This window comes from Brienomyrus brachyistius, chromosome 7 (assembly GCF_023856365.1).
Source record: "Brienomyrus brachyistius isolate T26 chromosome 7, BBRACH_0.4, whole genome shotgun sequence".
Classification (NCBI taxonomy): Eukaryota; Metazoa; Chordata; class Actinopteri; order Osteoglossiformes; family Mormyridae; genus Brienomyrus; species Brienomyrus brachyistius.
The window spans coordinates 13,122,157-13,135,577 of NC_064539.1; the positions used below are offsets into that span (position 1 = coordinate 13,122,157).

Genomic DNA, 13,421 nt, shown 5'->3' on the forward strand with positions numbered 1-13,421 from the left:
TACCGATCATGTATGACAATTACCCATTCACTTTATTATTATAAGTAGTGGCACCTGTTATCAGTGCACAAGCCAAACCCAGGCATGAAATGCATAACCACAGTGTTTCCAAAAAGATTCATTATACATTTTTGTTAACTCTAGACATAAATTATGTATTTGATCTACAACTTTATATTAATTATTCCCCAAAATAAATGCAATTCAATAATACAGTCAACAAACAGGCCACAGTACTCCACTGTTGCAATAGATGCAGTCCACTTCATTTTTCGGTCAGCTTTAGGCCAGTTGTGATATGGGAAACTGGGTGTTTAATGACACACTTCAGCACTGGTCTGGAGGATCCCGCAGTTTGTTTTCACATCCATTTCCTTTCCATATGCATTCCTTGTTCTCCTTCCAAGAGAAATCCTCCATTTCATAGATTTCCTTAAAAAAAAGTGATATTAAAATTTCAAGGAAGGATACAAAACCCGAGGGGCTTCATCATTTAAAGAAAAGCATGTTTTTCATTTATGCATCACTATGAAAGCTTTCCCATAACCTGTTACCTTATTATAATTCAGCTAGCAGCATTACATATACTCATACTGTATAAACCACTGCAAAAATATTGTATACTTGAACATGAGTTACACACACTAAACTGAGGAAAGATTACACTGTGATTTTAATTACATGCCAAGATGAATTTGAAGCTGCTCACACAAATGAGTGCATGAACAAACATTGAGTAAACTGCAGAGCAAATTACAAATAAATCTTCAATTGTTCATTAAATTTTTTTTACCATTAAACCTCTATAAATTTCTCATATATGTAAATGGCTGCAATTTTTAAACCGTGAAAATGTATTTCAAACTACAGTTTCATTTAAAACCACTATACAGTATTTTTATTAATGTTTCCTTGAGGAGTAAGAATGCCTCTGTATCAGTCTACTTTATACATGGATATGGATAGTTCAATGCATTCCCTCCATATATGAATACGTTTTTCCCATTAAGAAACTATTTAAAGGATTTTAAAGACTGATATTGTTGATTAAGTATTTTCATTCATTAGTTACCTGGTAAGTTAGGTACAGCAAGCAGGAAAACAGCTCACCTTTTTCCAGATGGGAACAGTCGATTTCAGTGCATTTATGCAGTACTGCACTGCTTCCAGAGACTCTGTCCGATGAGGTGAGGAAATGCCTATGATTACACTGGCTTCACTCACAGGGACAATCCTGAAAACCAGAACAAGTCATTCCAGTGAACTGCTCTGATCAATATTTGATAGCCCATATCCCGGCTGCATCATATTGAGAAATGCTATAACAGCTCAGAGTATTACAACTGGTGAAATACACTTCACAGAAGATATATAAATGTCAACTAGAACAACAACGGGGCATGAGAGAGATCAAAGTATTACAGTAGCTATATGAGATGTCATTATTGTCCATCACCAGTGCTCATTAATCAAAGGTTTGCAATGGGAAAGTCATGCCCACATTGACTAGAATGGCTGCATTCTAATTAATAATTAATAATGTACTCTATGCAGTTTCTAAGTATAGCATTAAATGTCATAACAAGAGAAGTCTCACCCAAGTCTGTGATGTACGCAAATATGTTGCACAGTTGACCACTTTTCTCTTATATTTTTGAATATTTTTTTGAGCTCTGACTCTGCCATTGAGACATATGCTTCATATTCTAACTGAATAACCTTCTTCCCCTCAAAACTGTTCCTTGTGGTTCCTAAAAAAAAAGCACATTTAATGTATTTAACATTTTAAATGTTTGCAATTTAGTCATTTGGATGTTTGCCCAACATTTAATGCAGCTCACAACTTTGTTAACCCAGCAATTTTCACTAAAGCAATTCATCACGACCCCTTCAGGAACAAGAATGGTCAGAAGTCTTTTTTTCATATTACTGTGCTACTTGTTACATGTCACCATCACTCACAAAAATCACATTAAATATATTTGGCAAAATTCAGGCTGTACACCCACCAATAAACATAGACACTGCTCCACAAGATGGACATAAGACTGTGTCAGAAACAGCATCGGCTGAGAGCTTGTCATGTGTAAGTTTTATGTGGTCCTGGGGACCTCTGTTGGTGCCATTCATATCTGCAAAAGACAACCAGACCCAGACTCAAAATGCATTTTCTTGAGAACACAAAATTATGCAATATGCAATTAACGTTACCTAAAGTGAATACGTACAGTGGAACCTGAACGCCTCTTAACTCAACCAACTTGGACATCGAACAGGTCTGATTAATTTCTTTCTACTTGAACCTCGAACAAAATCTTGGAACTCGACTGTTCCTGCTAAAACTTGAATGGGTTCACATTCAACTTTACCAATTCAGACCTCGAATTTGTCAGTCAAGAAAAGTCTAGTCGCAACTCGACTGAAAGCTCAGAACACGACAAAACAGACCTGCTAAAGCTTGTGCAGATGGAGACGTGTCTCCACTTCCAAACAATAACCTTCCTCCTCTGCACCTGCCACTGCCAGTATGCCATCAGCTCACCTCAGTACAGGTAAAGTGCTCATAAATTGTCATTTATGTTATTATTATTGCTTTTGTGTGTGCACTTTTTCATGTGTGTTTTAGTTTTATATTGACTGATAATACTTATAATTAGTTAGGTAGGCTGCCTCGTGCCCATTGCTTCGGGGATAGGCTCCGGACCCCCCGCGACCCAGTAGTAGGATAAGCGGTGTGGAAAATGGATGGATGGATAGTTAGGTAGGTAGACTGACTATCATTTAGGGGTCTGGAACAGATTCATTTACATTATTTCATATGGGGAAATTGGGACTGGGACCTTGACCAAATCGCCACTCAACCAGCCTTCTAGAACCAATTACGTTCGTATTCCAAGGTGCCACTGTATTTGGTTGACCAGACAATCCATGTTAGGGAGGACCCCTTGAACTACTTCAGGTTTTACAAACTACTTTAAAACTGAAAGGTTCATGTGCTTGACTAAATAATTCAGTTCTTCTTGTGCTTTGACTGGTTTGTTCCCATGATTGAAAGACTCCTTTAGCTGTTCCACATTATCGTTAGTGACACATGCATGATTACAGGACTCTGGCCAAATGAGCACATAGCAAGAACTCGGTGCTTAAGTGAAGTCTAGGTCCTTTTCATTGAAATGGTAGTTGGCAAAGCCAGTGCTTGTTCAGTGTCCTCCCATACATGGAGTATCTTATCACCTTAGAAAATATAGTACTTACAGGACTGTGTAAGAAAGCATATGCTGAAGTCTTCACATTATTTTCTTAATTATGCACCATGACTTAAGTTATGATTCGGCCAAGTCATTAACTAATCTGAATATTTCTCTTGTAAATGTGTATTAACTACAATTACCCTCTCACAAGTATACCTGACCTGATCTGACTGATTTTTGATTGGTGCAGAAGCGAGGCTCCGTGGACCAGCAGGAACCTTCTTACGAACCACCACGATCCACGGCCCATAGTTTGAGAAACGCTGTTATAAAACACCTACTACCCTATAGAATATGCTGAAATACTCCATTTACTCTGCCAGCCTACTCTGCAAATCTATCAGAAACAGTGGGCAGTGCTGCCTTAATGGTTAGGGAAGTACACTTGTAATTGAAAGATTGCTGTTGGTTCGAATCCCTGACCAGCAAGGTACTGCCCCCAAGCACTGCTCCCTGGACACTGAATTAGCTGCCCCCTGCTATGCCACATATGGGTTAAATGCAGAGGACACATTTCATTGCTGTGCACTATGGTATGTCAACACTGATCACAAATTTATAAATTAATGTTTTTCTAACCTACAATAAAGACTGTCACTCCTTTTTACAGCCCCAAATTTGGTTAACTTGGTTAACGTAAGGCTTCTTTTTTGCACAGTAGAGTTTTAGGTGGCATTTGTGAATATAACTCTGTATTGTGATGCTGGACAAAGATTTGTTAAGTTATCCTTTGCCTCTGTGATTATATCAACTATTGATGAATGATGGTTCTTGATACAGTGCCGTCTGAGGGAATCGGAGATCATAGGTGTTCAGCTTAGGCTTGCACACTTGCCCTTTACAGTATGCATCATAATTCGTCTAGATTCTTTGAATCATTTAATGATATCAAGTACTGTAGGGGGAGAAATATCTGTATCCTTTCCAATCCATCTTTAAGGAACATTTATTTTCTCACACATTCATTTACAAACTGGAGATCCTCTGCCCATCGTTGCTCCTCAAAGACTCAGCCTTTCATGAATTCTGCTTTTGTACCAAATCTTGAAAAGAATCACCTGTTGACATCACCTGCTTGAAATCTCTTATTTATTTTACCTCATTACTAGCCCTAAATTTCCCCCATCCAAACTATTTTTGGAATGTGTTGCAGGCTTGGAATTCAGGAATGGATGTATATTAACAAATGAAATGAAGTTGACAAGACAAAACATGAAATATATTGAGTTCATACTGTCTGCAATGAAATTAAAGTCCAAGTAAATTTAACAATCACAGTATTATGTTTTTTTCTGTATTTTGTATCTTTTTTGATTGGGGGTTATAAAACAAATCATAACTCTCAGTCTAAATGGTCTAAACAATAACGTTTCAGTGTTTTTGACAGTAGTTACATCAGCCTCGTGGTGGTGGGAAACAACTAGAAAAAAAATACTTCTTTAGTTTAGAATTGAATTATGCACAAGCTTAGTCGCCAATATAACTAGTGGTGGATGATATTAAAATATTATATTATAACCAGTTACTGTTCCACTGTATCCGCAATATGCGTTTCATCAATGATACAGCAATACATTTACATTTATATTTGCAGATGCTTTTGTCCAAAGCAAAGTAGAAGCGAGGCAAATATCACATTACAAACATACACGCTGTCCAGGAGTTGACTAGACATAAGTGTGGTTAGGCCAAGCTTCCAAAGAATGCGCAGTTACAAGTGCGCTACTTAACACTATTATTATAATGGGTGGGGGGTACAAATTTATTGGGGGGGGATGAATGAATGAAGCCAAATCAAATATTGCGAGGTACAAAGTTCCACCATTATTAACAGCTCAGTGTCAGCGCAAACCAGCAGTGGCATGTGAGAGTCAACTAGGGCTGCAGCTATCGATTGTTTTAGAAATCGAGAATTGTATCGATTATTCCATCGATTAATCGGATAAGAAATACTTTTGTCTTATTAAAGAGCAATAGTAACTATTCAAAAAAGAAAAAATATACAGGTCTCTTATAATGAACAATTCATGCGTTTCCTTTTTAGGAACATTTTTAATGATCGAACCCCATACAACAACTGACAAAAGAACTAAACCCTTTTAGTGCATTTATGTACATATTTGTTTTTTTTTTGTTTTTTTTTTTTTTTTTTAAAGAACACTTTCTTAAATGCAAAAATAAAATAATGTCAAATAAAATTACTGAAAAATATCTTAAACTAAGGCAGAAATTAAAATGGCCTTTACTCTCTGTATTCTTGTACATTTGTAGGAGGCATAAAAAAAGTTCTGACAGGATTGTATCTCCTGAATGAGGTTGGAATGGTGTGTGCATGTTCATGTGTGTAAATGTGAGAGTGTGTGTTTGTGTGTTAGAGAATGGGTGTGTGTGTGTGTAAGCTTTTAAAGGAGCATATGTGGCGGTTGGATAATTCAGTGTCTCAGAGTTTTACTGGCCCAAGACTGTTGGGGGAGGGGGGTGGGTAATTTTTATGTTACATCTATAATTGTATAATTATGTAATACTATTCATATTAATGTAAATCTGCAAAATAATATTACCAAAGCCTTGAAACAGATCTAGCTGAATACACCCCATGCTCCCCTTTAGACTCACCCCTGCATGCTGCAGGTATCATTGCGACAAAGTGTGACGGCTGCTGTCAGCCTGCTGCAAGTTGCCAAATTTAAATACTGTGTCAAACTAAGCTAACAGTTTAGCTGCATACAAACAGCTTCTATTTTAACTTGTACAGCTTTACTGTAGCTTTGCTGCTGTGGAAGACAAACGGCGGTGGATGGGAGCAGCTGAAAACATCGCTTTTCTTCACCTTTCAGCTTGTCGAACAGCTGGTTTGATTAAGGACTCTTGCCAGCTCTTTACCAGTAAGGGTTTAGTAGTGAATACAAGCACTGCTGTTGTTTTCTGTCACTCCACCTGAGTTCACCATCTCTATAATGGAACAGTCTCTTTGCTCTTTGCTGTTAGTGTGTAGACAGGCTCCAGCTCCATGTTAATTAACTACAACAGTATCATTTTTCACTGCTGTTGTGTTATCAGTGTTTTTGTTGAGGAAAAATAGGGGCTGCTTGGGCTGAATCTTGTTACACTTTTTTTAATCACACATATGCCCATAAATACATTTCTATTGCAGGTCTATTTTAGCCGCAAATGTGAGTGAAATGCTCACGCTTACTTTGTATACTGGTTCTGCTCTGTGGACTGGACACATAGACTGGGTGCTTTCTGTTGAGATGTTGAATCATTGACGTTGTGCTATTGTGGTAAGCTATAAGTAGTAAGTGAAGTAAGCTTTTTCCTGTCTTCCTCCATTGCGGCATCAAATCAATCCTGCTACATGCAATGCAGCGTAAGCACACTGCGACAGTGATAATCATCCGAGTGAAACACGCTGATCACTAAGCAGTACATTCTTGTGCGGATTACACGAAGCATTGAAGCAAAGAATTTGTATCGAGGATTTTTTGTAATCGAGTTACTCGATGACTCGTTGCAGCCATAGAGTCAACAATTTACACAATGGAGGAAGATGGTAGCGCAGGAGGTAGTGCTATCTTTCGGCAACCGGAGGGTTGCAGATCTGAGTCCTGGTTCCTCCTGACCCCATCAAAGTGTCTTTGAGCAAGACACTGAACCCCAAATTGCTCCCGGTGAGCAGGTTGGCACCTTGCATGGCAGCCTCCACCACCGGTGTATGAATGAATGTGTGGATGGGTGAATGTGAGGCATGAAATGTAAAGTGCTTTGAGTACTCGTAGGAGTAGAAAAGCGCTATATAAATGCAGTCCATTTACCATTTACAATACAATACTCACACTTTGGGTTAAATACTAAGAAACATACATACTCCATAGCAAAATTGCATAACACTTACTGTTTACAACACAAAGGCATAAATACATACAATTAGGTTTCTTCATGAAGTAATTCATGAAGCATACCAGTATTTACGAGTTGGCCCCGCGGTATTATAAGACATCCAAATAGGTTGGTTTGTAAAGAGACAAAATAAACCACAGTCTATATCATGGATTGTGATTCAAAACAAAAATATCATGACATGACATTTTGGCCATATCATCCACCGCTAAATACATCTACATCAATATGCATGCAAGCTAGCTAGCTTGGCCTAATATGGAGGCAGACTAAACAGCTCGAAAAAATAAAGCTTCTTATTAAAATTTAAACAAATTTAGGTTAGGTGGTTCTCTGCAGAGCTTAGATTGTAATCGGATTTCTCAGGGAAATAAATCTTTAATTTATAGATTCAAGCCATGAAGAATATATCAATTAACTGTATACCACAGGGAGAAAAAAAGCCACTTTCAGAGTGAAAATGACCACAGTACAGTTACCTCAGTATATGAGAACTACCCTCCACTGAGGGGAGGAATGACAGCAACTTCGTCCCCAGACTGCAGGATCACAGGCTGATTTCCCAAAACAACGTACTCTTGACGCACTGCAAGGATAACTTGCTCACGTAACATACAGAGTCTGAAAAGACAGGAACCTTTCAAAAAACAGGCCCAGACACATAATTCCTCTGAGAATTAAAAAACCTTCAAACATTTTGTGTCCTAATACATACAGTATACAGCTCGTACTGGTATATACATTAATAATAAATACAGACACATAAAAAAAGAACTTTTTTCATATTTAATTTCCTTGGGAAATCAAACCGCCATTCCACACCTAAACAGAAAAAGTATTTATTATATTTGTCATATTCATAAACTCTGTAGTACATGTACCTGGGATGTCGTTTCACTAGCTCCTCCCACAGCTGCAGAGACGTTAATACTTGAGGAACACTGATGTGCTCTGAACGAAGTCCTGTTATTTCGGCACTTCTAGCAAAATATAGGACCAAAATCTACAAAACACACAACACACTACTGTGACACTGTTGATATATCTTATAGCATATACTTATCATTAATACTACAGCATTCACTTGTGTCATCTTTCAGACTGGAGTTAAAATTTCTCACTCCTTGCTTCCCTTGTTTGAATAAAAAAAACTAACTGCATCACAAGTAGGGCTGCAACAGCAAAGGGGTTTGCTGCATAAATTGCGTATAATTACATGACTTAGTAACACTAATACTGATGTATTAAGCCTAGGTGATGCTTCACTTTTCTGCATGCCATTACGTTCCATGAACAGACTCTTGATGGGCCGAATGGCCTCCTCTCATTTCTTGTACGTACTACATTTGTCTCTAAACACAGACATACAGCAATGATATTCCACTACACTGCCAGGAAAGAAGTACCAATACATACCGTCGAGGATACATAACGTGACACTGGGGCTGTACCCTCAAGGGTCTGCTAACTGCACCCTAGCTGTAGGTAAGTGTACCTTTTAGTCTAATTTAAGGTACATAAAATGGACTCTTAGGAACATTTTTATACCATTGGGTTGACATTAATGTTGTTTGTACTTTGTGGAACAAATCTGTACCAGGGCTGTCCCTCCTGAAAGTATGTACTAGTAGAGGTCACATTTAGTCAAGTTTTCACAATGAAAATAGCTTTGCTTTTGAAAATATCATATAACTTGATAAAATGACAATTGTTGGCAAGTTAAATATGGTGGAGACTGTGGATCTTTGTTTCTATGCCACTTTGTCACTTTAAATAGAGATGCTCTACCATCTATATTACAAAAATAACTGCATACTGTATGTCAATTAGCAACAAACACAGTATTTTCTTTTGAACAAATTTCTTAAAATCTACCCATACAATGAGTTCAGACTTGTACTCTAACAAATAGCTGAAGGAGCACAAATACAAAAATTAAAGTATAAAAATTAAAGTGACTTTCTGCTAGCAAGTCAGAAGAACTGGGCAAAAAAGTTCTGATATGTAGATTTTAAAGAAGAAAGAAGGATATGTCAAAACTTTGAACGAAAACCTTAAGCAGTCTGCAGCAAAACTGGGGCAGACTCTTCGTTTCGTCTTCCAACACAACAACAACCCAAAACATATGTCACTCCTCTTGAAGAACTACCTCCAGAAGACCAAAGTGAACATTATCAATTGGCCCACACAAAGCCCTGACTTGAATCCCACTGAAAATCTGTGGGGTGAACTGAAGACCAAGGTCCATGATAGAAGACCATCAAATCTGGAGGAGCTTGAGAGATTCACAAAAAAAGAATAGGCTGGGATGCCTCAGGAAACGTGTGAGATGTGTTAAAAACTACAAACGAGTGCAGGCTGTTATCCAGCAAAAAGGATACCCAGGATCAGGGGGATTAATAATTTTGACTCTGGTAGCTTTTGTGAAATTATTTGGTTTCTGTATGCAAAGTAAAATAATATAAGCATCCAAAATAAAACTAAGATGTTTGGTAAAGCTGTGTTAAAAATTCTTTGCTCTATTTAACAGCAAACAAAAATAAGGGGGGCAATAATTCTGCCCTCATCTGTACAACCTTTATTTCACTGTATATCTTTTGAGTAATTAGGTATCCAGCTTGTATTTTTCTCTTGTATTTTTTCTCTATGCTGTGATGATTGCCCTTTGTAGAACATAAGAAAGTAGTCTTACAAATGACTTTACAAGGGTGAATAAATCAGGAAATTTGCATTTATATTGTTTTTTTTTTTTTGCTCTCATAGGGCAGGGTGAAGACTTTCAAATTCTTCTCTTTTAAGAGCTGCAAGAACTAGAATATAAACTTTTTAAATAAAACTACATTAATTCTCCAACATAATAACCTTCTTCAATTTAAAAATAGATTTCATGGTTTTAGCCTGCCAGCAAAATTTCAGTTTCCATAATCTATCAAAAAGCACATGCAAGAAAAAAAATCTAACAACTTAATCTTCATATGCATGTTTACTGAGAAACGTTATACGACCCGTCATTAAAGTTAAAGTGTGCGTGTGTGCATATACTGCACATATACACATCCATAACCCTAATGTATCTACTTTTAGATCGCACCACTGCACCACTGAAAATGTAGTGACCGTTTCGAGTAGATTCTACTTTCTCACGTTTTGTGACCAGCGATAACGCGGTATGTCAAACACAAACGTCAACAACTGATACTGCGCATTCCTGCAAATAGGCACTTCTTGGGGTAAACTCGGGATAAATTCTTTTTATTCCATTCATTTTCAGTGTCGCAAAATAGCCAGAATTTTAGACCACAATACCTTTGCGTATGATTCATAACACACTACCGGGCACCAGGCTGTCCAAAAGAATTAAAACAACAAACTATGCACCTGTAGACTCGGTAAAAAGCTTACCTCGGTATTCATTGAGAAATTCAAAAATACAACAGAAACATGTTGAACTTCTGATTCTCCTTGCAACAACAGCACAAAATCCGCAAGAACCTTATTAACTTCCTGCAGCTCTATCAGGTGACCAGAAAGCAGGATATACGCTGTGGTCACGTGGTGAGAAATGTCCCAAACCTTCGGATAGTCTTCGAACATAACAGGATATGCGTGTGTTTATTCAGCTGAAAGTTATTTATGTTTAACATAATATGTTCTTCGGGTATTACATCGAAGGTTTTGTTCTCATTTTTTGTAATTTGAATATTTAAATATGAAAATTAATTTGCTGATATTTACATGAGGTGCGGCATGGTGGTGCAGTGGTTAGCACTGTCGCCTCACACCTCTGGGACCCGGGTTCGAGTCTCCGCCTGGGTCACATGTGTGCGGAGTTTGCATGTTCTCCCCGTGTCGTCGTGGGGTTTCCTCCGGGTACTCCGGTTTCCCCCCACAGTCCAAAAACATGCTGAGGCTAATTGGAGTTGCTAAATTGCCCGTAGGTGTGCATGTGTGAGTGAATGGTGTGTGAGTGTGCCCTGAATGCTTTATGAAACTAATCAATAATGTATTATAGATGCCTTCATAATGCAGTACAAAGCATCCTTAATTCTTATACGTATATCATACTTAAGCCATTTGTTTAAGAATGTTTTGGTAGTTGAGAATCTTTTTTTTTGTCCACCAGGTGTCAGAGTAAGACAACATTTGTCAGGGTTTTCTGCCGCGTACTTGCGCACATTTAAAATCACACGCTTTTAATGTGGCTTTAATGTGTGTTTATTTTTTTTTGACTGGTAATTTGTATGGCAGAATTTAAAACACTAATAATAAAACTGGTAACCACCTAGTATACACGATAATAAGCTTTGCTTTTAATCATATAAATTGAAAAAGAAAAAATAATCACTATCTCGCGCCCGACATACTATATATTGTTATTCCAAGTAAATACGAATGAGTGCAACTTTAGGCAGCATGTGTTAGCCTAATGTAGGACTTACATTTCAGACACCCCGCTAACCAGTTTGTTCTATCCGTCACATCCTATAGTTAAAGGACGAAGTCTTTTTCTAATGAATGTGTCTCTTAGGTAGCTAGATTACGTCATTAAGTATTTCATACTGTTCTGTAGAAGATGCTGCTCCTAACCTGATCGATGTCAACCTAAGACATGTCGCTAAAACTATTAAAATCGCCTTCTGCCTTACTGCAGGACTTGGCAGTCACAACTGATAGTTTTAAAATAAATCATTTGCAAATGCAATACGTTAATCAGTGCTCAGGTCGTACTTATTACGTTTCATATTTTGAGCAGGTAATTGTTCGAGCTCTTCACTTCAGCATACAACAAAGACAGCTTTTTCAGTCACACAACACATATATATCTTAATGATTATGATTATGAATGGAAAAGCGTAAATGTTATATGTTTAGCTAACTTTCACTATTCTACTTCATACCTTATTCAGTTTGAAAACTGAACCGAGTCTAAAGAACATGAAATCAATTACGCTTTTATATACTGTACGAGCAAAACCTATCGTAAGCAATTTAATAAATATTACACAAAATACTCACCAAACCCTAGCACCCGGTTATCTTTAAATATTATGTATACACGATAATAAGCTTTGCTTTTAATCATATAAATCTTTCAAGTATTATGTGTTTTAGCCGTCTTATGATGGTGTTATTGATACAGGCCTGTTATGCCCAATTCAATTGAAGTAGCATATACTTTACTTCAATGAGCACCTGATTGACTCATTAAAAAAAAAACAATGAATGTATCATACTGGAGAAGTAATCGCTTCAACAAAGCAATTAAAAGCCGGAGTTGGTGAGGAATTCTTAACGCAGACTTTGTGAATACCGTTCTGTTTTATGAAGGCTGCACAGTAGCCTACCTTAATTATAAGATTCAATTAGACGCTTCACGAATTTTAAAAACCTGACATAAGTGTAATATCAAGTCAGTCCAAGTCTTACTTTAAAGCAATATTTTATGCATTTCGCATTTGAATCCACACGCATTATGCATTCGATATATTTTCAAATTTTAAATGCTGCGACGTTAATTACCATCTTAATATGATGTAAATACAACGCAAAACCAGTGAAAAGTACCCATCATCCCTTAAAATCTCCTAGTTCCTCCTAACATTTGACGTAAATGAATACCGACAGCCTTTTTGCACCGATTACCTTCACATGGGCAGTGATAATGAGGCCAGCAAGGCATCGGTTGCAATGACGTGCTGGTGCTCCATTACAACCAGACGACATGCAGTTCTAACTGTCTGCAGATAGGGGGAGCCGAAAGCAGTCTGCGAATTCCTGCACAAGAGGGTGACTACCTTAAGTAGCTGTCATACCACAGCCCGTGGTCTTGTACATGTAAACAATAAAGCGGTCACTCTTTCCCGAGAGACGGATGTTTAATGTGTAGCCCGTAAACTCTAGGGAGTAAAACCTATTTAGTAACCAGGTTGAGTATATTTAAAAGTCTGACCTGACTGGGACACCCAAACAACTGTCTGCTCTATTATTAGCACGTCTCTATTCTGATGTCTACCCTTGTCTGTCTATAAAGATCTCATTGCCATAAAGCACATTTATTAAAAGACGAGCTATTATCTGCCGTTGATGGAAAACCGTCTGTTGTCGCGGAACATTTCTAAGACGGAAGAGCTGATAAAAAACAGTATAAAAACCAGTTTTACATTAAATTATCTAACTTTTGGTTTATATTTCATTTACAGGGTATGTAGATAGGGGACTTCGCTCTTGAATTAAATTGCAATTAAATGTCCGACAGGGACGTACTAACAC

The 13,421-nt window shown here is 37.5% G+C and overlaps 2 protein-coding genes across 2 annotated transcripts; both read right to left on the bottom strand.

Annotated features, from left to right (window-relative positions):
* Window positions 1-13: 13 nt before the first annotated feature.
* LOC125745884 (molybdopterin synthase catalytic subunit) lies at window positions 14-2,130 on the bottom strand. Its single transcript, XM_049019137.1, has 4 exons — window positions 2,010-2,130; window positions 1,598-1,751; window positions 1,111-1,234; window positions 14-432 (listed from the first exon to the last, which is right to left on the bottom strand). The coding sequence occupies exons 1-4, from the start codon at window positions 2,128-2,130 to the stop codon at window positions 328-330; spliced, it is 504 nt and encodes a 167-aa protein (XP_048875094.1). The 3' UTR covers window positions 14-327.
* A 5,504-nt stretch (window positions 2,131-7,634) lies between these two features.
* On the bottom strand, window positions 7,635-10,670 carry LOC125745886 (molybdopterin synthase sulfur carrier subunit). The gene is made up of 3 exons (XM_049019141.1): window positions 10,554-10,670; window positions 8,033-8,154; window positions 7,635-7,772 (listed from the first exon to the last, which is right to left on the bottom strand). Exons 1-3 carry the CDS (start codon window positions 10,563-10,565, stop codon window positions 7,646-7,648), a joined length of 261 nt encoding a protein of 86 aa, XP_048875098.1. The 5' UTR covers window positions 10,566-10,670; the 3' UTR covers window positions 7,635-7,645.
* Window positions 10,671-13,421: the final 2,751 nt, after the last annotated feature.

Excerpts from the sequence above, each read along its gene's own strand:
- LOC125745884 (XM_049019137.1), bottom strand. The coding sequence starts at position 2,130 with ATGAATGGCACCAACAGAGGTCCCCAGGACCACATAAAACTTACACAT. Across the intron at positions 1,235-1,597 it reads TGCGTACATCACAGACTTGG|GATTGTCCCTGTGAGTGAAG; the intron begins GTGAGACTTCTC and ends TCTGGTTTTCAG. Across the intron at positions 433-1,110 it reads CTGTTCCCATCTGGAAAAAG|GAAATCTATGAAATGGAGGA; the intron begins GTGAGCTGTTTT and ends CTTTTTTTTAAG.
- LOC125745886 (XM_049019141.1), bottom strand. Across the intron at positions 7,773-8,032 it reads CTAGTGAAACGACATCCCAG|ACTCTGTATGTTACGTGAGC; the intron begins GTACATGTACTA and ends CTGTCTTTTCAG.